General features: G+C 35.3%; 1 protein-coding gene across 2 annotated transcripts; it reads left to right on the plus strand.

Moving 5' to 3' along the window:
• On the plus strand, positions 2,313-26,200 carry LOC109831213 (monocopper oxidase-like protein SKU5). 2 transcript variants are annotated; one of them, XM_020398549.1, is made up of 9 exons: positions 2,313-2,598; positions 14,973-15,082; positions 15,157-15,427; positions 15,518-15,656; positions 21,890-22,268; positions 23,566-23,931; positions 24,027-24,105; positions 25,680-25,879; positions 26,012-26,200. In XM_020398549.1, exons 1-9 carry the CDS (start codon positions 2,452-2,454, stop codon positions 26,118-26,120), a joined length of 1,800 nt encoding a protein of 599 aa, XP_020254138.1. In that variant the 5' UTR covers positions 2,313-2,451; the 3' UTR covers positions 26,121-26,200. The 2 variants fall into 2 exon arrangements, with proteins under 2 accessions (XP_020254138.1, XP_020254139.1); XM_020398550.1 differs by having other exon boundaries at positions 21,905-22,268.

Genomic DNA, 26,206 nt, shown 5'->3' on the forward strand with positions numbered 1-26,206 from the left:
CGCTCTTTTTGCTTCATTCCTTACTATTTTATATTTTTCTAAGTTTTCCCTACTCCTACACTTTTGCCACTCTTTATATAAAGTATTCTTCTCTCTAATAATCTTTTGCACACTCTCATTCCACCACAAACTCTCCTTACCGTCTAATCTACAATCTTAAGATTCTCATAGTATATTTTAGCCACTTTCCTAATATGAGAAGACATACTATTCCATATAATATTAGTCTCATTATCTATGTTCTATATATCTTCTTTCATTATCTTATTTTTAAAATGTATTAAATTCTCTCCTTTTAAATTCTACCATTTAGTTCTTAGTCTTTTGTTCATGTTAGTTTTTCTACTCTACTTTTTAATAAATATGTCTAAGACTATCAATCTATGTTGTGTTCTTAAACTCTCCTGATATAACTTTACAACCCTTACATATTAATCCATCTGCCATTCTAGTAAGAAAAAAAAGTCTATTTGACTATTATTAAAGCCACTTTAAAGGTTATAAAGTGTTCATACCTTTTTCTAAAGAGTGTATTTGCTATTATTAAATTATATGATATTGCAAATTCTAGAATTAATTTACTCATATTGTTCTTATCTCCATACCCGAAACCTCCATGTATCCTCTCATATCCGTTATTATCCTTACCAACATGCCCATTAGGATCCCCTCCTATAAGTAATTTCTCTCCAAATAGGATTCCTTGTACTAATTCATCTAATCTATACCAAAATTCCCTTTTAGTACTCTCGGACAAGCCTATTTGTGGTGCGTAAGTACTAATAATATTAATAACCTCTACATCTAAGATAATTTTTATTAGTATTATTCTATCTCCAACTCTTCTTACATCCACAATATTTTCTTTTATTATATTATCTATAAGAACTCCCACTCCATTCATAGTCTTCTCTTTTTCTGTGTACCAAAGTTTATATTCGGTCTTTTCAATTTCTCTAGATTTTTCACCTATCCATTTAATTTCTTGTAAACAAATTATATTTATCTTTCTTCTAATCATGACATCCACTAATTCCATTGTCTTTCCTGTAAGTGTATTTATATTCCAAGTAGCTAATCTAATTCTATTTTCTTGTAAAAGTCTCATACCATTTTCCCTCTTAGACCGTTCTAGTCTATGCCTAATACTATTATGTACCCTATTAGAGGATTGTAGATTCTTAGAACACCCTTGCTTACTTGTTATTACACCGGGGTGACATCAATGTAATGTGTCGCTTCCAGGGGATGCCCTAGCAAACTACCATTGCTTACTTATCATTGCATCGGGGTGGGATCGATGCAACACGTCGCGATGGGGACGCCCCAACGAGTATATAATAGGATTCATTTTGCATGTGGATCTGACTATGTTTTGCGCTGGCTGATGGCTACCTAACACAACCCTCCTCATTTATCCTGGATTGGGACAGACAGTGCTGACAAAACAACATTGGGTTAGGATAGGCAGTGCTAAATCTACATATCTAAGAATTCTAATATAATAATTTACCTAAATTCATTTAAGTAGTTATTTCCGAGCAAACCAATTTCATCTCTTTGCTTTTTGAATTATGAATTTATATTAATTATGCTTAAATATACCTCATAAAATTATAATGCCACATCAATACAAGCGGATCATAAACTACTATGAATTGTGGACCACCAGTAGAGTTTTAAGTGGGAAACTAGATTTGAGCTATTCGAACTTTTATTTGATAGATCTATTAAATTTGAATCTTCAAATAGGTCCGACAAGCTATAAAATACATAATGGGTCTGCGAGCAATGTCGAGCCCACTGCTATTCCTTGGTTTTTGGTTTTTGGTTTCTGATTTCTCTTTTCTTTTTTCCTAATACTGAAGGATTATTTGCATTTTAATTAGACACTCCAAAGTTTACACCATCTCAATAAAGTTTTTTTTATTTATTTATAACACTTTGATATCACAAAAAATACATCTTTTTTAACCTTGATACTCTAGAATTAGCTAAATGCGTCATACAAATTACTGAAATCTAAAGCAAATAAATACATAGAGCGCATCAATGTGAAATTGAACTCAAACTCTGGGTATCAGAGTGTTAAAATGACACTTTCAGGGTATCAAGATGGGGCGATGTGTAAACTCAAACTCTGGGTACAAAATTGAGAACAAATGCCACTAATGGAGCCCAGAATGAAAGCAAAGCAGCGGATCCCTATCTGCTTCTTTCCTTTCTTAGTTCTCCCGTGCGACATCAGTCCAAAATTGTCCAAAACAAAAAAAAAAAAAAAAAAAAAAAAAAAAACCCCCACACATAAAAAAAAAAACGCCACCAACTAGAAAGCTACAGTAGCAGCAGCTCCACTCTACTGTATCAAAAACTCACCACCGTGAGCTGTTCTGAGAAATAGGGCAAAAGGATTCAAAGAAAGAAGAAAGAGAGCAGATCTCATCAGGGATAATGCTGCTATCCTCTTTCTCCTCCTCTTTCTCATGTCTTGTTGCTCTTGTGCTGCTTGTGGATGCGGTTCTTGCTGGGGATCCCTTTGCGTTCCTCGACTGGAAGGTCTCCTACATATCGGCCTCCCCCCTCGGAGTCAAACAACAGGTCCAATGATTCTTACGTTCTTTTTCTCGTACCCTTTCTTTGGTTAGGGTTTGTTCGATTGATTACTTTGCTTGGGCAAAATGCTTTTTTTTTGGGTTGGGGTGGGGTGAAGATGATTGCATTTCAGTGTTTTGTCATTCTTAGTCAATTATAGGGTTTTTGATTGAGTAATGCAAATTCAGGTGTTTTTCTTTATTCGAGTTCAAACTTCAATTTTGAGGGAATATAGGAAAATCTATCAACCTTGGGGGCCTCTCTTCGGCAGAACCCCAATGGCCTGCAAAAATGACATATCAAATTCTAGGGCTCAAGGAAAAAGAAAGAAAGAAAGGAATTTGTTACTGAAACCACGAAGTACATGATGTAATCATGTCCTTGAAGGTTTTAACTAAGTTAAACACTTCGTTGAATTTGAAAATCTTCAAACATTTGTAACATTCACAAATGTTTCAATTAGACTCAGTTTATTCCAGTTAATTTCCAGCATTGCTGCCCTGTTTGAATGTGAATTTTCTTGCCCATGCTTTTGTGGAAACATAAGTTTGGAATACAAGTGGGGGACTACTTGGTTTATTTGAGATTTCAAATTATCAAAATGTTCATTGGACGTGAAATAATACTTTTAACCCTGATATGAAATCATAATAATGTTCACTTAATAAAATACAATCTAGAGTGTTTTTCATTATAAAAAGGCTTGCATGCTGGTATCAAATGTAAGGTTGAAAGTCTGCCTGTTCCCTCTGTCAACAATGATATATATCCTGTTGGAATTAGTGACACAGTTTATTTGTTTTTATTATAAGAGAATGAGATTAGTGATCATAGTTTATTTCTTTAACCATAGGAGAAGACTAATGGTGATAAATTTATTGGAACTCTATTTGAAGTAAATAGAAACAAAGAGGATCACGGTAAAGATTGGGTCTAAATATTAGAGCTTCCTGAATAAAAATATAGTTACGACTTATGAGAGATGATTGGTAAAGGAGAGCATCAAAATGGTGGTAGGACTGAACGTCTAGCCTCACATGCACTTCAGACACATGGTATAAGCAAGATAGTTTAGTTCCCACATCATAAATTTCAAAACATAGTAATGGTTAATAAAAAGAATCTCTAAGACACAATAAAAAGCTCTTAAAACTCCTAACCGCATAATTCATCATTGCAATTCTTTTATATAGAAAGTGATGCAAGACAAGTTAAGATTGGATTCATTTTATGTAGCAATATATTTAGGATTTTGTTGTATCTAGATTTTATTTTACTTCATAGGGATTAGTAGTTTGAGATTTTATCTTTTTAGATATTTTTGTTAGATATTTGGTGATGATTATTTTCATTTTTATTAGATAAGATTTTAGTGATTTGATATTACGTTTTTCCCTTATAAATAAGATGTAATTCTCCATGAGGAAAACATACATTGATTGACGAAAATATGTGAGTTTGCGAAATCTCTCTTTTAAGCATGAGTTGCTAGGCATGAAGCCATCTTTTTAAGTTAGATGTTGTGGGTGAGACCGAGTAATCAGAAATTCAGAATTATCCTGTTCTGTTATCTTTCTTTTGTTTATGATTTTGTTAAATAAAAAGCAGAAACTACTGTTCGTGGGCACTGTTCATCCGGTTACTGTTAATCTTGGATTTTTCTCGACGATCCCTGTTCACCATTCCCTATCAGAAAGTAAATTGGAATCTTTTTATTCACTATATACCTTTGAAGAACTTAGTGACATAGCTACTAAGGCATCAAAGCTATTGTACTTTATATCTGAAAGAGAAACTACTTACCAGAACAAGGGGGAAATGGTCTGCACATACTAAGTGAGTTTGACTAAACTTTTATAATGGATCAGACAAGTTGTATTAAAACACTGGAAACAAACGATGTGAAAACTGTATGTCACGGAGTGGAAGAATAGTATTTTACAAGATTTTGTGCTGTCTGAAGTCATATGTGATTCAGCTTTTGGCTATGAGGTGCCAAATTGACAAGTCCTATTGTTGGTTTGAAATTCATAGCTAACATATAACATATCATCTAAACAAATTGTGAAGTTACAACTTTTTTCTTTGTCTAATCCTATATCTCAAATACACTGCTCAATAAGTCCTATGGTTAGCATGATTATAGGCATTGAAATAGGCATAAACAGATTGGAGAAAATCACCTAGAATGAAGTGAACTAGCTTGCCTTAACTTGTTTAGAGGCCACATTGAATGCGTTTTGAGCATCTAATAGTTAATGGAACTGCAAATCGTGCAATTGACTCACAACTCATAGATTTCGGAGCATAGTGGACTAAGAGGTCTTTATAATATGTATATTCATTGTATCTTGGCGCCATATGACATAGTTAGCTAGGTAATCTCTTACTTCTTCATCATAAGTGAGATGTTTCTATGACGAGTAAAAAAGCAACCGACTCACATGTCATAATATCATAGCATAGTGGACTAAGAAGTCTTTATAATAATGTATTCATATTCTGGAGACATGTAACACATATAGTTAGAAAATTTCGTTGGGGATGTTCGTTTACTTGAAAGTGAAATATGTAAGTGGGAAAGTAGCTCACTTTTATCACTTTTGGTGTTTGTTTCGTTGAAAGTGTATATCAAAGTGAAATAAAAAAATTGCCACGTAAGATTTAATGCAAATTCAACTTCTCCTAAGAAAGCACGGAGGTCAAATGAAAGTGAAATGTGGACCACTTTTAACTAAAAATAATTTTTGCCCGTTAAGAATTTATATTCCGATGTGGTTGAAAAAATTGAAGTATGGAATATGATATTTTTTAGAGTATTCTATATTAGTCCTATAGATCTTTACTTTTTGAAATTAGTTCCTCAAATTGTTGAAATTTCTGTCCATGTCTTAAATACTTATGAGTTGTTGCAAAACTAGCCCTTTAATCATTAAAATTGCTATTATGTCCTTAGATACTTTTAGTTTGCTTCAATTTAATCCCTTTAGTCAAAAGGATAGTAGTAACAAAATATAAGAATTGAGCGACCTAATAGCAATTTCAATTACTAGGGGCTAGTACTAATATATTAAAGATTCGAGGGACAACTATAAAAACCTTATTTTTCATCGTAATCTCCAGTCAGCGATTTAATTTCATAAGGGGACTTTGCATGAATTTTTTCCTAAACTGTTATGCTATATACTAAATTTTGTACTTTGCTTCTAGTTTTGCTAGTTTGTGTGTTTTTAACATGATCCATGAATGCTTTTTAATTGTACTTGCCAAAAAAATCTCCACAATGTCATATGATTTTAAGTAAATTAATAAATAAAATAAATTGCCATTTCATCTTCACTTTTTAACAATGATTTGCTTTTGTAAACTAACACTGAATTTTACTTGCATACTGACATGGATACATTTTCTCACTTGTAAAAAAAGTGACTTTCAATTCACTTTTGATTTGCCAAACGCCCCCTTATTTCATTAGAAGTGACATGTTTCTACAAAAAGCAGTTTTCTCACTAATGGGGATCGAAGTGAGAGATGGAGATTATTGAGGGGAATTATTTGGATATATGAAAAATAAATATAAAACAAAAGATACAAATATAGAAATTCTCCTTTTCACATAATAAAGAAAAGATACAAATGTGAGGCCTCTCGCCCGGACATCTTATTCGCTAGAAAACTCATATGCATGGTAATGCTTATTGAAACTCATGTATCTGAGTATCTCACATAATTTTTTTTTTATCATCTTCACCTGTTAAATGAAGAAGTGTTATTTATAGAATCAAATCCTAATCAAATCAAACAAACTCCTGGCTAAAAAATTACAAACTCATAACTAAATATCATAGCAAACAGATAAAATAAAATAATAATTCCTAGCTTCATATCCTAACTAAAAAACTTCTCAGCCAAATGAAAATCAAATTTCTTTAAAGAATAAAACCCTAACTAAAATTTAATTTTCTAATTGTCTTGCATCAAATATCCTCTAGTTAAAAAAAATTCACCCTCAAGTTTTAAAATTTGATGATGAATCTCCTTTAACCTGAAGCCCTGAAGAAGTATTTGCAACTTGATGAACTTGAGCATGAGGTTGTTGAAATCTTAATTCTTAATAATAATTACTGACTTAAAACTGTGGGTCAATTTGATATGATAGTAACTAGTGAGAATGAAATTATAGAGATTTGTTGAGAGGAATTGAATACAAAAATAATTATCAATTAAGACATTTCAATTTAAAATTGCACTCTTCATTTAGTAAGTAAAAGATATAAAAATTAGGCCTCACACAAGTAACTCATGTATTAATATAATACTTGTTGTAACTCACATGTAGGGTATCGCACATAAATTGAGTTTTCCTCATCTTCTCTCTCTAATGAAGTAGCCTAGCTCAACTCATATATTATAGAATCGAATACTAACCAAATCAAATAAGCTCCTAACTAAAAGATAACAGAATAATAACTCAATATCTTTAACTAATCAATAAACCCGTATAACAGTTCTCAACTAAATTTCTTAACTGAAATTTCTCAACTAAAGGAATAGCAAATCCTTAAAAAAATAAAATTCTTACTGAAATCTAATCTTCTGGTTGTCATAGTAGGAAAACATTATTGATCTTTTACGTGGACCCTTAAACTTAATCCCTCAAGTAAGTCTGTCCAAAATGAACTTAAAGTAATGAGAGCTTTGTTAGGTGGCAGGAGACTTTTAACAAATATGAGAGGTTTGGAGACCATGTCAGAGTTCCTACAGGGTTAACAGGGTATGTTGATTCTTGGATGCTATCAACAGAGGCATGGTGAAGTCGTGGGCATGCTTAAAAGTTAGAGGCGGTGCTATTGGTTTGATTGGAAAGGAGAGAGAAGGCCGGCGAGAGTTCGTCGAAGTTTGTTGGGGCTTCGACATAACTCGTTAGTGTTGGAGTTTGGAGAAGAGGTAACAGTTTCGGTGACCTCGTTAGTGCCCAACAAAAGGGCTGACAACTTAATTCACAAAGTGAATGAGTTGCGATTACTGTTTACATAACTCGTGAAAAAAGGAGGAGAATGTTATAGGAGTAGTTAGATTTTTTTACAAGAGGGCTTGGTTTTGTGATAGAGAGATTGCAAGAAAGAAAAGGAGTTGTTAGATTGTTTAGAAGAGGGTTTGGTTTTGTGATGAGAGATTGGAAGAATGAAAATGAATAGGAGAAAGATAAACTATGACTTATTGTTTGCGTTTTTGGACTTGAAAGAAAATAAATAGGAGGAAGATGAACTATGACTTGTGGTTCCAGTTTTGGACTTGAGAGCAATGTTTAAAAGTCTCTACCTAGCCTGTTTAGGCGTACGACGTACACATAGTACTTGGTGGTACCTAAGCTGTCCATCTAAGTTTTGGGAGCGCTTAAAGGAGCGTGGTCTGCTTACGTGGACTACATCCTTTAGACATTGATCATGATTTTCTCTATTGTGGCCTTCACGTCCTCTAACCTCCTCTGAACTCCTCTAGCCTCCAATAGTGAATACCTCCTCTCTCTCCTTTGAACTTTAGCAAAACCTCCTCCATCACTACTTGAACAAAGAAAGAAATCCACTTAGGTGCCGATCTAACGCCTAAGCTTTCTATAACATTGGCATTTACTATCAATTATTGTAATAAAAAAGTAAAATAATAAGGAAAACCGCCTAGGTCCGTCTAGATCCTCTAGGCTCCTTGGCTCTAAGTGTATAGTCCAACACCTAGGACACCTAACACTTTCTGTAACCTTGCTTGAGAGGTGGTTGGTGGGGACCCTGGTTTTCGATCGAAAATAGGACTTTAAGATTTTGGGAGTAAAAAGATTTATAAATTAAAGGTTGAGAACAAAAGAAACTATTATAATTAAGTGCTTCACACCCAAAGGAAAGTCACATGCCACGAGTAATTCACATGCTCAAAAGGAGAAGCAATTCATAATTTTAAATAATTTTCATAACTTAAGTTTTAATTAATTGAGGTCTACCTTCAGATGAAGGTTATTGTTGGTATTAGTATTGGGATTATTGGGTTTAGGCGCATTAACCTATTACCCGTATGAGTTATGTACTCCTATATATATAGCCCTATGTAGATGAATAAAATTGAGCACTTCTGATTTATCTTTTCTAACATGGTATCAGAGCAAACCCTCCAAACCCTAACCCTGGTTTTTAAAAAAATCGCACCGTAATCGCCAAACCCTAGCCGCCGCTACTACTCGAAGCTATCCTGTAGCGCGCCGCCACCCCCACCATACACCTTCGTTCCTTGTTGTCTGCATCAGATCATCGCGCTATCGCGACAGTCCGCCCCATGATGGGTTGCACAAACTGTTGCTCAATCGTCGTCGTCAGTCGTCGCCCGGCCATCAGAATCTCGTCGCCGCCACTCTCTCCTCATCCTCGAAGCTTCTTTGCTTACCGTCATCACCCACCATCTTCTTCCTCGTCGCTCCCTCTGCCCGCGGCCGCTGTTGGGGGTTTGAAGAGGATTCTACTTCACTTTGTATCTTCTCCAAAACCCTCCCTTGTGGAACCCACTCCTCTCTCCTCTCCTTCTCTGACCTCTGCTCGCCTCTCCACTGGCAAGCTCCCATTGGGCTTCTCAAGGATTCCTGTGGAGTTGTGTTGTGTTCAATCTTTGATGCTTTTGCATAGTGTGACTGCTTCAGCATTGCTCATCTCCAAGCTCTCTTCAAAGCCTAGGGGCTGGACTTGGCTTTCTGAAGGATTTGTGACGCCACTATAACAAGGCCGATGAACTCCGCTCTCTCTGCTCATTGTCACCGCCGCTCTTAGCTGCTACTCTTAACCTTCGGGTTCCTTTTTTTAAACATTCGGATTTCATTCTAACATTCGTATTCCATTCTAACATTCGGGTTCTAACTTTTAGGTTCCATTCTAACATTTGAGTTTCTATTTTTTAAACCTTCGGGTTCTATTAAAAAAAAGAAGGTTAAGATTCTTCTACTACTATCCTGTTCTGTAACGATGACAGGATCTGACATCTCTTTTGCTGCTACTACTACTGTTACTGCTGAGATTTCTGCACCCAAAGTTGTATTGTGGACCACTGTGAAGTTAAATGACACCAATTATCTCCTTTGGATATAGGCCTTTCGCATCTTCATTAGAACTCAGAACAAATTAGCTCATCTTCTTACCCACCTCCTGCTTCTACAGATCCTACGTATCCCGTATGGATCTCTGCTGACTGTTATGTGATGACTTGGTTTTTTAACAGTATAGAAGCGCGGATCAGTAGCAGTGTCATGTTCTCGACCACTGCTAGGGAGATGTGTGATATTTTAAAAATTATGTACGACAATGAGAAGAATGCATCTCGTGTGTTCGAGCTGTATGAACGATTTTTTTCCCTTCAACAGAGCGATCGCTCTGTTCCTGAGTACTTTGGTGAGCTGAAAGGTCTGATCGATGAATTAGAGATGTATCAGTCTGCCGTTACGGATGCATCAACGTTGTTGGGATATCGTAGGGACCTAGCAGTGTCCAAGTTCGTGTCTAGTCTGAGTCCCACTTTATAATCTCAAGTACGGAGCCAGATACTAGGAGGAGATACTATTCCCTTATTGATTGCTATATTCTACAATGTTATGTAGGTATCTACTAGAGTTACTATTGCATCTCTCACACCATCTTCTCTGTCACTTGATCAGTCTGCTATGTTCTCCGAACGTGACAGAGGTCGAGGTCGTGGTTGGGGACGTGGCCGCGACACGGGAGGAGGATAAGACTTTTTTGGTGGGAGACAGATTGACTCGCGTCTGTATCAGTGCAAACATTGTGGAAGGACTAATCATATATTTAAAAAATACTAGAAAAAGTTTGGTTGTCCTACATGGGCCCAGATGGCTGATACTACTTCTACCTCTGCTATTTCTCCTGCGAGTACTTCAACTCCTTCCACAGTTCAAAATTTTCAGGCTGAGTATGACCGACTACGTCAACTCGAGCCTTCTCAGAACAGTCATTCTGTCACTCATGCATCTTTTTCAGGTATAATGCTTACATTGAATCTCCTCACAGACCATGAGTATTACATTGAATCTTCTCATATGACAGGTATAAATGATCGCTTTGTATCTTTAAACCTTTCTGATAAGTTTCCATCTGTTCGTATTGTTGATGGTACTTACTCTACAGTTCTTGGTGATGGAGTAGTCCATGCTACTTCATCGTTGACTCTTACTGATGTTCTATATCTTTCTAAAATTTCTTGTTAGTTTACTGTCCATCAGTAAGTTTACCAAACATAATAACTGCAAAGTAACAATCTTTCCTTCTTATTGTGTTTTTAGGACCTAGCGACTGGGATGAAGATTGGTTCGGGACATGAGAGAGGAGACATGTACTATTTGGACTACAATACGCCTGCTACTGGTCTTGTTGCAGATAAATTTGATCATCCTTTATTGTGGTATTGGCACCTTGGTCATCCGTCGTTATCAAAGCTTTGGTCTGTCATTTCTATCCATTTTTTGTTTCTTTTTTAGGTTGTGAGTCTTGTGAACTGGGTAAGTACCATCGTGCTATTTATCAGAGTCATGTTGATAAACGCAGCAGTTCTGCGTTTGAGTTAGTTCATTCTGATGTTTGGGATCCTTGTCGTATACTTTCTATGAAAGGTTTTAGATATTTTATTGTCTTTGTTGATGACTTCTCTCGCATGACTTGGCTTTATCTGTTAAAAGAGAGGTCTGAGGTTTCAACTGTTATTGAAATGTTTTACAATGAAATAAAAAACCAAATTTCTACTTCTATTCGTATTCTTCGTACCGACAATTCTTTAGAATACATGAAAAATGATCTCTCATTTTTGTGCAAATATTGGTATTTTTCATGAAACTTCATGTTCTCACACTTCACAACAAAATAGAGTTGCTGAGAGGAAGCATAGACATATTTTAGATGTTGCTAGAATTTTAATGATACATATGAATGTTCCAAAGTATTTGTGACCTGATGTTATTCTTAGTGCATGTTTCTTGACCAATAGGATGTCCTCTTTTGTTCTTAATGGTAAAATAACGTTCACCTGCATTTATCCTGAGAAACATATTTTTTCTATGGTTTCTCATGTCTTTGGCTGTACTTGTTTTGTTCAGGATTTGTCTCCGGTACTGGATAAACTGTCTCCACGGTCTATTAAGTGTGTCTTTGTAGGATATTCGCGTACTCAAAAATGTTATTGGTGTTATAATCCATCCACCATGAAGTATCTTGTGTCTGCTGGTATTACCTTTTTTGAGTCTGTTCCATACTTCTCTTCGGGTTGTTCATCTCTAACTGTCGATCCTTGTGTTCCTCTACCATCTATTGCTTCTATTGTTCTATTATCTGCTTCAGTTCCTTCTAATGTTATATGTTCCACAGGATTAGAGGATGACTCTAATGTGCCACCTGCACCACTGCCACTACTGACATATTCTCACTCTATAAAAGTTCCTATCCCTCTTTCTGCTCTGTTCCAGCCAATAGGTCATCCCCAGTTATCGGTCTGCCTCCTACTAATACTTCTATTGCTTCTGATTTGGATATTCCTATTGCTCATCGGAAAGGAAAACGATTTTGTACTAATCATCCTATATCTGATTTTTGTATCCTATGACTGTCTTACTCCATTTTCTCGTCAGTTTGTTTTGTCCTTGTCCTCTATATCTATACCCAGGTCATATGAGGAGGCAGTGTTAGTTCCTGCTTGGAAACAAGCCATGGATGAGGAGATGAGTGCACTTGTTTCTAGAGGGACTTGAGATCTTGTTTCCTTTCCTACGGGTGCTACTGTGGTTGGCTGTCGGTAGATATATACATTCAATTATCGCACAGATGACTCTGTTGATCGCTATAAAGCTCGTCTTGTTGCTAAGAGTTATACTCAAACTTATGTGGTCGACTATCTTGAGACGTTCTCTCCCGTTGCCCGTCTCAATTCTATTTGCCTCCTTTTCTCTATGACTGTTAATCTGGACTGGATCATGTTTCAGTTTGATGTTAAAAATACCTTTCTGTATGGTGACTTACAGGAGGTTGTTTATATGGAGCAACCTCCGGGGTATGTTGCTCAGGGGGAGGAAAAATACGATTTATGGTCTCAAACAAAATTCACGGGTATGGTTTGAAAAATTTAGTACTGTTATATCTGATGTTGGTTTTAAACGGTGTCATTAAGAACACTCGGTCTTTATTCGACGTACTATATCTGGTTTGGTGATTCTGATCATATATTTGATGACATCATGCTGACTGGGAGTGACCTTGCTGTTTTAGCAGAAACTAATGAGTACCTTTCACGTCACTTTGTGACCAAAGATATGAAAAAACCCAAATACTTTCTTGGGATTGAGATTGCGTATCAAAAAAACCGTTAACTTATATCTCAAAGGAAATATGTATTGGATCTATAAGGAAAAATGGGTCGTTTAGGGTGTAAGCCAGCAAGCACTCCAATGAAGGTGAATGTGGATTTGTAGCGTGATAATAGTCCTCTCCTAGATGATGTAGGTCGATATAAGAGATTGATTGAAAAGTTGATCTATCTTATTATGACCAGGTCTGATATCACCTTTGCAGTGGGAGTACTGAGCGGGTTTATGCATAAACCAAGAGAGGTTCACTAGATAACAGCTCTGAGGATTTTAGCGTATGTTAAAAGCTGCACTAGAAAAGGATTACTGTATAAGAAACATGGACATTTACACAACTTTGCCTTTTCTGATGCTGGGTATGCGGGAGACATAGGATATAGGAAGTCTGCTTCTTGATTTTGTATCTTTATCAGAGGAAATTTGGTAACTTGTAGGAGCAAGAAATAAGATGTAGTATCTCGATCTAGTGCATAGGCAGAATATAGAGCTATGACTCACACTGTCTGTGAGATGATGTGGTTGCAGTAATTGTTAACAGAGCTTGGTTTTACTCAACTTGGATCTATGCCTATGTATTATGACAACCAGTCAGCCATCTATATTGCAAAGAATCCAGTGTTTCATGAGAGAACTAAACACATTGAGGTTAATTATAATTTTGTCAGAGATGCTTGGGAAAAGAAAGTGATCTCTCTTCATTTCACTCCGTCTTTAGAACAGTTAGCTGACATTCTCACTAAAGCTACCTCACCCAAGGTGTTTTCCATTTTGTGTAAAAAGCTGGGCATAATTGATATATATATGCTCCAGTTTGAGGGGGAGTGTTGGTATTAGTATTGGGATTATTGGGTTTAGGCCCATTAACCTATTACCCGTATGAGTTATATACTCCTATATATAGCCCCTATGTAGATGAATAAAATTGAGCACTTCTGATTTATCTTTTCTAATTGTTATAACGTTTATTTCCAGAGAAACAAATCTCATAATAATAAACACTAAAGATGCAATCTAATCAAATCCTAATTGAACTCGAAGATAATATCAAATCAAATAAAAATCAAATCTTCCATAAAAATAAAAGATTACATTAGACTACCAAAATACAGAGTCTCTTAATTTGTATTAATAAATATTATTGGCTTCTAGTCAACGGTCCATGGTCATTTTGCATCACTCATAAGTCATACATATCAGAGCATAGTGGACTGAGGTCTTTATAATCATGTACTCGTTGTATTTTGGAAGTCATGCAACACCGATAGCCAGAGAATCTCTTAATTCATCAAAAGTGACATGTTTCTATAACAAGTTGAAAAGCAATGACATGTAGAGGCCATGCATCATAAATGTCTTTATATAGAAATAAGCCTTATAGTAACATTAACTAACAAACAATCTATGGATGATATCACATATGTTATTATCAGGTATAATATTGAGATTGAATAGATTCATGTCTGTTCAAAATATGGTTTGGGTGGCTAGAAGCATAAAGTTATCGGAAGATATCATAACCTGGTCTCAAGATATACTGTAGCAAAAGGTGCTAGTCAGACATAACAGACTGTTCTCTAGATATAATTTACTGAAAGACGCTAGATGGAGCTATGAGTCAGACCAAAAAATGTGCATTGCATCAAGATATAAGGTCAGTTGTCAAGTCTGTTTGCCTATTATATGACCATTATTTCAGATCTAACGAGGGTTGATTTCATGTTGCTAGCTGGTCGTGACTTTTGTTATATTTTTTTGGATCCTAGCTACTTATACTCCAACCCAACAGTATTTTCGATGCAAGAAGTCTTAGATAATGATAATAAACTGGATGTTCTTCATAACTAATTATCCATGACGTCATCTGAATATTTTCTTTTTCTTGATAATCATGTGAGAAATTTGCTTGCTTCCTTGGGAAAATGGACCTTTTTCTTCAGAACTTCACTAGTCTTGCAAGTAAGAAAAACATTTACGGTAAATGCAGGTTATCGGAATCAATGGAAAGTTCCCAGGACCTACTGTCAATGTGACAACTAACTGGAATGTAGTGGTGAATGTCAAAAATGATTTAGATGAACCATTTCTCGTCACATGGTATGTATAAAATTTCATATATTGTGGGCATTTTGTATCTGTCGTAAATGATGTTGAAACATGATTATATACAGGAATGGTTTTCAGCAGCGAAAAAACTCTTGGCAGGATGGTGTTTCAGGGACCAATTGTCCCATACCTTCTGGTTGGAACTGGACATATCAGTTTCAAGTCAAGGATCAGATAGGAAGCTTCTTCTATTTTCCTTCTACCAACTTTCAGAAAGCTGCGGGTGGTTATGGTGGGACTATCATAAATAACAGAGCTGTGATTCCAGTTCCCTTTGGGATGCCTGATGGGGATATAACAATCTTTATCAGTGACTGGTATATTAGGGACCACAAGGTTAGATGATATTCTCTTATGAAAATTCAGATAGGGAACCTTGATCTTTCTTAGAGTTATTTTATGTAAACTAACATAGCAAGGAAACAGGAACTTAGGAAAACTCTTGAAGATGGAGGTGATCTTGGAGTGCCTGACGGTGTAATCTTTAATGGACTGGGACCTTATCGTTACAATGACACAAATGTTCCTGACGGCATAGCATATGAGACAATAAATGTTGAACCAGGTAGATGTGTATTATTGAAATATTTTATCAATATCATTGACTGTGAAGTTTCATTTATTAGTTAGATATACTGTTGTAAATAGCAGCCGATGGCGGCGCTATTGCGGTGCAAATAGCAATAGCAGAGCCTACCGCTATGATTTCATCGATTGCAGTGAACAATAGCGCTCGTGAGTGCTTTTTGCTCGCGGCGAAATAGCGGCAAATAGCGGTAAATAGTGCTCATCTATCTATGTTTGAAGACAGGGATGGAGCCATATGGGACCCAATAGGGCTCTGGTCCCCTTAATAATTTACACTTAAATACCCTATAGTTTCCTCTATTGCACTTATATACCCTCAATTGTTTTGGACAATACTTACATACCCTAATGTACTAAAATGTTGCACTTATATACCTTCACTTGTTTTGGCAGTGCTTGTACACCCTAGAGTTTTTAAAACTTGCACTTATATAGTCTATAGTTTTTAAAATTTGCACTTAAATATAGTTATGCAAATGCGGAAAATTTCTGGCGAAAGTTTTCATGAAACATCACATACTAATTTAAGAAATTATTAGCCCTTTATTTTTGTTAAATTTATTGTTCAAACTACCCTAATTCTATTTTAAAATAGAATTTGGATATGTTTAACATTAAATCTAACATCTATCTAGAGTTAAAAACGTTCTAAATTTAAAATAGCATGTGAGTTTTCCATGAGAATTTTCTAGGGGAAATTCTTAAGTTTGCATAACTATTGGTATTTAAGTGCAAGTTTTAGAAACTTTAGGTTCTTTAAATACATGTTTTAAAAACTTTAGGGTATATATGTGCTGCCAAACATAAGTAATGATATATGACTACAAAGTAGAGAAAACTATAGGGTATTTAAGTACAATCAGGGAATTAATTGATAGTAATTTTCTAAATTATGAAGGCTGAAGTGTAAAATTCTCAAACAGTAAAAACCTGCTACTTTCTTTCCCACGGTTTTTGTAATTTGTATGAGATAGCGATCTTGAATATGGAAGATAATTTTGTGGTCGGTAGCTCAAAGCGTAGAGTTAAATGTCTACAAATATATTTTGAAACATTAATGAGAAAAATGTAATGAAATAGTTTCAAGAAATGAAGACAATAAGAATGATATTGTAAACACTATATTCTAGTTAGAAATATGATTTCAAAGTCTTGTTATGTAAAGATCTTTAAATGCTATTAATTGTGCAAAAGACTTTTATAGGTTATTATGTTTAATTATTTATTGGACCCCCTTACCAAAATTCCGGTCTCCGTCACTGCTTTAAGACTTCATTTTTATATCAAATTTCAAATAGTTAATACAATTATGTTGTTACTAATCAATGTTTTTGTGACACCCCACTTTAGTCCCACATGGACTAGTGTGAAAAAAATATTAGTGGTTTAAATAGAAAAAACCCAAGACCCAAGGACAACTAGTGTTAGTATTTTGGCAGTGGATTTTAGACAACCTACGAGCTGCTCTCCGTGGACCTACAGCTTGCACGCGCAAACGACCTGTGGGCCTAGGGCGTGACAAAATGGTATCAGAACAGTTACCAACCGAAAGTGTGAAGCTAAGTACTATATGGGACTAAGTACTATACCGCGTGGATGTGGTAGGAGCTATCTCTAGAGCTCGAATGAGCCACCTTCAGAGCTCATAGGAGCCACCTCTAAAGTCCATATTGTCTGACAGTGATACTAGGATGTGTCAAATTATCATGTCATGACGACGAAGACGTCGTCTTTGTAAGGTGGGGTGATTATGACAGCCCGTTTTAGTCCCACATGGACTAGTGTGAAGAAGTGTTAGTAATTTAAATAAAAAAAGCCTAAGGCCTAAGAACAATTAGTACTAGCATTTTGACAATGGATTTTAGCCAACATCGAGTTGTTCTCAGTTGGTTCCACGGCTTGCACCTGCCAACGGGTCCGGGACATGACAAAAACAACTTGTTACGTCCTAAAAATGCACAGCTAATTTTAAGATGTATGACAATGACAACACGTGCAAAAAACACATGCTAAACCTGCTGTGCACTTCTATATTACAAACAAATTTCACTTAAAAGAAATTTTATTGACAAATACAAATCCCAGAGTAAAAACTATATTTTAACAAGTTCATTCTAATGAACCAAGACTCTTATTACATAAGCATAGTAGCATGACTAGTATAAGTATAACTTTCAGCATCAAACACTCTAAAAGATTCTTCTCATGTTCCAAAGCTCCGAGGTTTAGATTAAACTATCTAATTTTCATCTGAAAAAGATTTAAAAACAACGGGGTGAGTTTACACTCAGTGAGCAGATAACTTATCATTAGCGGATCAGACGAGTTTAAGAAATTATCAATACTAAAATTCAAATAAGCTATTATAAAAAAAGATTGAGAAATACATAATATTTCGAATAAGAGGAATTTCGAAGAATAGCATGTGACATGGTCATAAAAGAATATTCACAAATTTAAGAAACAATACAAATGAACACTAAATACTTCTAAAACTGTAATTATCGATCTAAATTCACAGTTACAAAACTTCCTCTATTGTCACACTAAGGCTACAAAAATTATAGTCCAGTAGCATAGGAATACGCATCGAATTACTATAGGTCAACCTGGGGACAAAATGTACCTATCACTACCATAGATTGCCCGAAGGTCACTTTACTTTTGCCAAAAAATCACTTTAACACTGGTCGGTACATTCAATATCATATGATAGGCTTTAACAAATTACTTTACTCCATAGCGGACTTCTGAGGATTTTTAACATTTAAAACCCTTTTCTTTTCACTCAAAGTATCGCTTACAATTTTCACTTGTACGAAAAGCAATATAAATCCTTAAACACTTTTGCAAACTTTTCTCTTATCAATTTCATGAAAATAGAATATTCATGAATCTAAACAAATAAAAAAAAAAAATTTGTCAAATAGAACTCTTCAAATAATGCATTTGAACAGTAAATTAGAAATGATATATTTGCAATAATCTCATATACTAAACTATATTTATCTTGTAAAAGATAAATACCTATCACATTCAAATTTGTTAATAATTACTATCAATGAACAAAATAACATGTCTGATCCATAATTTCTCTACATAAAAATAAAATTATCATTTAAATAATATATAATAGAAAATAACCACTGAGAAGAAATTTACTCACCTCAAGAGATTTTATAACAAATTGGAGAACCGTACTCCAAGAACCTACTTCTCGATCAAACTTATAAGCATACAAGATGCATAAATACTAAAGATTTCTAAACACAAACTATTATAGGTATAAAACTAATATTTTTTGTTTCTAGGGGATTTTATTAAAGTTATGACTATCCTTTTTAAATAGAACTTGGGCCTAACAATGACTTTTCTAGGTTAATGGGTCAAAATGAAAATCTTTCCATTAATTAGGTTTTGTACAAAATCACCTTTTCAAATTATGGACTCAAAGCTAATTTTTGTATTTCTAAAGGTCTAACAATAATTTCCCTTTTCTTCTTCCTCTTATCTTTTCCATTTTGTTTGCACCATAACCCAAATGGATTTGTTGGGTTCGACAGCTATAAAGATTACCACCGGTGAAACCCACGACCATGGATGACCGGAGTTCATCGGATGTTGTCGGAGATGACACCGGTAGTCGGAAAAGTTATTATTTTTAACCTATAAACTAACCCATAAAACCTAACTAAAAAGTTCTCACTAACCTTTGAAGCTCAATCTCCTTTCTCTTCCACTCTCTGTGACCTGTAGATTCTTTCTTACATTTTCTTTTTGTTTCTTTTTCTTTGTAGAGTGGAGATCATTTGATTTGTGGGTTTTTTTAAGTTTTCATGGTTTTTGGATTTCTAAACTCTCATATTAATTATACTTACAACACAATAACCCAATTTACTACCTATAGTTATGAAACTCTTCATTAACTTAAAAAAACGGTTCTCTACATCCTCCCCACCTTAAATAAAGTTTCATCCTCAAAACATTACGTACCTTGGTTCTCAAAAAGTTGAGGATACTTCTGTCGCATCTCATCTTCAAGCTCCCTCGTTGCTTCTTTTGTAGAGTGATTCTTCTATTGAACCTTCATATATCGAATAATGTCTCCTAAGCACTTGTTCCTTATGATCTACAATACATTTCGGGTGCTCCTCATATGTTAAGTCTTCCTTTAGCTCAATGGATTCCAGTTCTATAACTTGATCTGAATCTCGAATAAATTTTTTAGCATAGATACATGAAACACATTGTGGACTCCAGCCAAAGAAGGTGGTAAAACAAGCCTATAAGCAACATCACCAACACACTGAAGAATTTCAAGCGGTCCCTCAAATCTTGGACTCAACTTTCCTCGGATTCCAAATCTTTTCACACATCTTCTAGGAGACACCTTTAAAAATACATGATCACCTTCTTGAAATTCTAAGTCTCTCTTCCTTCGATTAGCATAACTCATCTGTCTATTTTGTGCATTTCGAATATGCTGTCTTACCAAGTAAATCTTGTCTACAGCTTGTTGCACTAATTTAGGTCCAAGATGTTTTCTTTCTCTAACATCATCCTAGTGTCTAGGCGAACGACATTTACTTCCATATAGAGCCTTATACGGTGCCATCTTAATGCTTGATTGGTCACTATTATTATATGCGAACTCTGCCCACGGTAAATGCTCCTCTCATGATCCTTTTAAATCAAGGATACAACATCTTTAACATATCCTCGAGAGTTTGAATTGTTCTCTCTGATTGACCATCCGTTTGTGGATGATATGCTGAGCTAAAACAAAGTTTACTCTGAAGAACTTTGTGCACACCTTTCCAATACTCTGATATGAATCTAGGATCTCTATCAAATATTATATCCACCGGAACACCATGAAGCCTAACTACTTTAATAATGTACAACTTCGCAAGCTTCTCCAATGGGAACTTCATATTGATCGACAAGAAATGAGCCGACTTAGTCAGACGGTCCATTATGACCCATATAACGTTGTTACCTCTTGCAGAAGTTGGTAACCCTATGACAAAATCCATTAAAAATTTCTCCCACTTCCACATTGGTATGTCGAGATTCTGAGTTAATCCGGCTGGTCTCTCATGCTCTGCCTTTACTTTTTGACATATTTTACGCTCTGAAACATATTTGCTAATATCCCTCTTCATATTATTCCATCAGTATATCTCGTTCAAATCTTTGTACATTTTGGTTCCACCAGGATGCATTGTACATCCAGAACGACGAGCCTTCTTCAAAATCTTCTTCAATTTTGAATTATTCGGAACACGGAGTCGATTTCTAAACCTAAGGGATCCGTCATCGTGTATTACAAAATCTGGTATATCGAGATTCTGATGACCCAGAATGTATTGTAGATCATAAGGAACAAGTGCTCAGGAGACATACTATCGATATGTGCAAGTCATAGGTTCACGGAGAGCAACTCGTAGGTTGGCTAAATCTATTTTGTCAAAACGCTGGCACTAGTTGTCCTTGGACCTTGGCTTTTTTCTATTTAAATCACTAATATTTATTTATACTAGTCCATGTGGGACTAAAGTGGGGTGTCACAGTCTTTCTATTGTTGAGAATATTTCTATTAGAGACTTGAAAGTTGAAATAATAGGATAAATAATGATCATTTTGATAAACAGTATGCTTTTAATATAGTACAATACTTTTGTTAATATTGTGTGATTGTTACACGCCTCTTTTATGCTTAGGATCTCTATAAATCATCAAATATGCGTTTGTAGATTTTTTTAGATTTTTTTCATTTTTCTTTTTTGAAATATTTATACATATTTAAATTGGTCCGCTATTTGACTTTGCGTTTTTTACTGCTATTGCCCCAAATAGCCTTAACAGTGCCTCACCTCGATGCTATCTGCTATCGCTAACCTTGTATCATAGGTCCACAACTACTTATTTAGTGATGTCACAAGGAACTTTGCGCTACTACAAGAAAATTTTGGAATGCCAAACAGCCTGATTTCTTCTATTGCCAATTAGCATGCATGTTTCCTGGAATTGGACACAGCTAGATAATTTACAAAGAACTTTTTATTTCAGCTCAAGTAATTATGATCCATTGCAGCATACAGTCGTAAATTACTAAATCATAAGAAATTCCAGAATGTGTATAGAGATTAGTTATTGATTTACTCTTCGTGAGAGTGCATCTCTTGTGACTCTTATCTTAGTAAATAGTTCTTTTTGAACCAGGGAAGACATACCGTTTCCGAGTGCACAATGCAGGCATCTCAACATGTCTAAATTTCAGAATCCAAAACCATAACCTGCTGCTTGTAGAGACTGAAGGGTCGTATACTGTTCAGCAGAATTATTCAAACTTGGACATCCATGTTGGACAATCATATTCCTTCTTGATCACAATGGATCAAAATGCTAGCAGTGATTACTATATTGTAGCCAGTGCTCGATTTGTCAATGCAACTGTTAGGGATAAAGTTACTGGGGTTGCTGTACTTCATTACTCCAATTCGCAGGGTCCTGCTTCAGGTCCACTTCCTGATGGACCTGATGAAGCGGACACATATAGTTCAATGAACCAAGCAAGGTCAATCAGGTATAATATAGATCCTAACACACACAACATTTTTCTTTTACATACATGTTTATTTAGGGTTATTTCCATAGTAGTCCCTCGATATTAGTCCCTCAAAATTTTCATATTCTGAGACTGATAACCAATCAGTGAAATTACTGTTAAGTACCCGAAATCATATAAGATGTTTGAAATTAGTTCCTTCATTACAAAGTCCATTAATCGATAAACCATGAGTAGGGTTAGTTCTTAACTATGGATGGGTAGCTACCAAATTACCCTCACTAAATATCTCCAACAAACTTCAGTTTTCCATCTCTCTAGTTCCCGCTTCATCTTCTGAGAAAGTGAAATTTCCCTATTTTTCACGTCCAAAATCAATACTATATTCCTTATCTCCTGCTGGAAATTAGGTTTGGATTTTGTAGTACTTCAAAGTATAAAATTTATAACACTCCACCCTCACCACAATTTCAGAGTTTTGGTGTAGTGGCAGGGACAGAGCCCATGGTTTGAGGGGCCTTTGTTGGATGCTTTTTATACTTAAAGATTTTTTTGCATGGGTTAGCGCTCAAGGCGTCATGCACATAATGTTATGATTGCCAGTCCTGTAGCTTGGTCTAACACGGGTTCGGGCTCCCTTGAGTGCACATGCTGTCACATTTGTGATGGGGGTGACTATGTTCGTCTCTGAAATAGTTGAGGCGTCATATCCATTAACCATTTATTCTGGACTCTAAGGACTCTAATTGGATTAGGACTGGGCCCGAGCCAAGGTGGAGATCTGTAGATAGTGTCTCACATCCATTCGGTTTAAGTGCGTGTTATGTTGGAAAAGGCATGGGAAGAGATTGAGTCACACATCAGATGGAGAGTAAGATGATATCAGAGAAACCTAGGTTGGAACCTTGCTGGCCACAAATTTCTAAAGCGGGCTAAAAATATACCGTTCTATGAGTCTAGATTTCGGCCCATTGAAGGGGTCCTCAACCCAGCGTGTTAATCCTCAACTCACTAAAACTTTGGAGTTTTGGTGTGGTGGCAAGGACTGTAAAATAGTAAAAAGGGTATAACTGACATTCCATCCGAAATGGTTAAGATATAGGAATGCTTCCCCCAATTCAGATGGGTGCTAACCAGGGTGACTAATTTCAAATAGTTATATGATTTGGGAGACTAAGCTCAAGATATGAAAGATTTGAAGGACTAATTTTGAAATAACCCTTTTATATTTACCTTGTTTTACTTGGTTGATTTGCTGCATTTATACATTGATGTAATCACAAGTTTATGATGGTCGTTTTCTGTTCAACCACAGATGGAATGTCACTGCTAGTGGAGCTCGACCCAATCCACAGGGATCTTTCCGATATGGAGATATCACTGTTACAGATGTGTATGTAATAGTTAGCAAACCCATAGAGCTTATTGATGGGCGATGGTGTGCGACATTGAATGGAATTTCTTATATTTCCCCTGCAACACCTCTGAAGCTTGCACAACAATTTAATGTGCCAGGAGTTTATAAGCTTGATTTTCCAAATCACATGATGAACAGACCTCCAAAAATTGATACATCTATAATTAATGGTACTTATAAAAGTTTCACAGAAATTATACTCCAGAATAATGGTACCAGTGTTCAAAGCTACCACATGGATGGATACGCATTCTTTGTTGTCGGGTAATGCTCAAGGTCCATATGATATTATTTATATTATTTTGTATATGTGGCATGAATACTTAGATTTCATATTTTTTTCATTACATATTTTTTAGGATGGACTTTGGAACCTGGACAGAGAATAGCAGAGGTACTTACAATAAGTGGGATGGTGTTGCTCGTTGCACAACACAGGTATGATGGTATTGCCTACTGAATTGCTGCTACAGAATGATTTATTTAGGATAGTAATTGCTGTAGCACAATTTTCTCTTTGAAAAACACTAAGGTTCTGTTTGGTTTGAAAGGAAATGAACTAAAAGAAAATAAAATGGGAAAGAAAATAGATTGTTGTAGTTTGGTTTGGAGGAAAGATGAAATAGAAAATGAAAATAAGATTCCAAAAGAGAAAAAACCACCACAGATATCATTCACAGTTTCTTCATTCCAAGCTAGTAAAAGTAGATGAAAAAAATGTCGAAGTGGCTTCGAAGAGGATGCTGATTACCTCTAGCAAAAGCAACTCCTCCCCCAAATACACCCCCTCTTCCCTCAACTTTTGTTATATGTGGACCTCACTAAAGAAAAGCTTGGATCAATTGCTCAGTTTGAATCTCATGTGGGCCCCATGTATAGAACAATGAATGAGCTATAGGTTGGCTCATATAAGAAAAAAATGATTAATTTCAAAATACCCCTTTAACTTTAGGGGCTTTACAGACACCCTTCTGAGCTATTTTATTCCATGAACCCCCTAAACTTTGAGGGTTTAGAATTGAAATAGTTAGGGGTTATCCACAAAAACCCTAAGAAATTCAAGGAGTTTTCTACAATTAACTCAAAAAACTCATTGAGAGAGTTAGAATATTTTTATACAAAAGAGATGAGAATTTTAAAAATATCAAAATATATATAGTCTTAATTTTGTTGATTTATATATTGGTTAGAGTCTTAAAAACTTAGAAAATTATATCTTAAATTGTTTAAAATATAGAAAACAATTCTAAAAAATATGGTGTTCAAGAACTTCATTATATTTTCTTCTTAATTTTCATAAACAAGTAACCAAATAAGACAAGTTACTTCCTTTATATTATTTCCCTTCTAACTTTTTCCAATTTTCTAACAAACCAAACAACAATATGAATCTTAATTTCTTTTCTTTTTCTTTTCTCCTCCTTTCTCTCAAACCAATGACAGCCTAAAGGAAAAAATGGTTGAAAAAGATTGTTGAAGCTTTTCAGTTTTATAGTTTTCAATTTAGTAGAAATTTTCTCGTAGCCTTGTCCATAGAAATCAAATTATAAGTTAGGAATCTAATTGATTTAGAAATAATTTTATTGCCTAATTATTAGGAAATTTACATTTTGGTATGATTATGTTTTTTTTCCTAAGGATTTTGTTTAGTAGGATACCTATGTTTTTTTTCCTAAGGATTTTGTTTAGTAGGATACCAAGTTCTGTAAATCTATAGAAAAACTAGTTTTCCTTCAATAAAGTTTAGAGGATATTTTTGAAAAAAGTTGATATTTGTTTGGAATTGATTGATGTTTGTTTGGAGTGGATGATGCAATCTTTGGTGCGTAACTCTAATTTTAAGATGCCATACATAAATGTGGTGTAAATTCATCCAAGCGTGAGCAAAAATTACAATCTTCTCAGCTAATGTTAAAATTTAAATGTACAGTTTGACGTGTCTGCCAAATTGTTTTCTGCAAATAAACTAAGGAATCTGGATATTAGAGTAAGATAATAACTTTATGTTGCAGGTATTTCCTGGGGCATGGACAGCCATCCTTGTTTATCTTGACAACGTAGGTATATGGAATTTGCGTGCAGCAAATCTGGATACCTGGTACCTTGGCCAGGAAGTATATGTGAGCGTTGTCAATCCAGAAATTAACACGAAAACCGACCTCCCTATGCCTGATAATGCTATCTTTTGTGGTGCATTATCAACCTTACAAAAGTAAGAGTTTATTAGACCTATTAGTTACTATCTACTACTCATATATTGGTTAAACTATCACTAGGTTATATGGGAGCTTTCGTTGCGAATTCTGACTTTTTTCTTTAACCTTTGATGATCTTTCCTTTGCAGTCAGCAGTCCCATAAATTTAAATTTTCCAAAGCTTCATCCCTCATCAATTTAAGCGATATCAGATTTGTTTGGATTCTCACTATGTGGCTTGGTGTTCTTGTCTTGTGACCTGAGTACCAACCAGCAATACTAATGTGGCGGCGGGTGTTCTTGTCTTGTGACCTGAGTACCAACCAGCAATATTAATGTGGCAG

Source organism: Asparagus officinalis, chromosome 2 (genome assembly GCF_001876935.1).
Source record: "Asparagus officinalis chromosome 2, Aspof.V1, whole genome shotgun sequence".
Taxonomy (NCBI): Eukaryota; Viridiplantae; Streptophyta; class Magnoliopsida; order Asparagales; family Asparagaceae; genus Asparagus; species Asparagus officinalis.

Bases quoted from the DNA above. Each gene is read 5' to 3' on its own strand.
- LOC109831213 (XM_020398549.1), top strand. From the start codon at position 2,452: ATGCTGCTATCCTCTTTCTCCTCCTCTTTCTCATGTCTTGTTGCTCTT. The intron at 23,932-24,026 runs GTAATGCTCAAG...CATATTTTTTAG, and splicing joins TACGCATTCTTTGTTGTCGG to GATGGACTTTGGAACCTGGA. The intron at 25,880-26,011 runs GTAAGAGTTTAT...TTTCCTTTGCAG, and splicing joins GCATTATCAACCTTACAAAA to TCAGCAGTCCCATAAATTTA.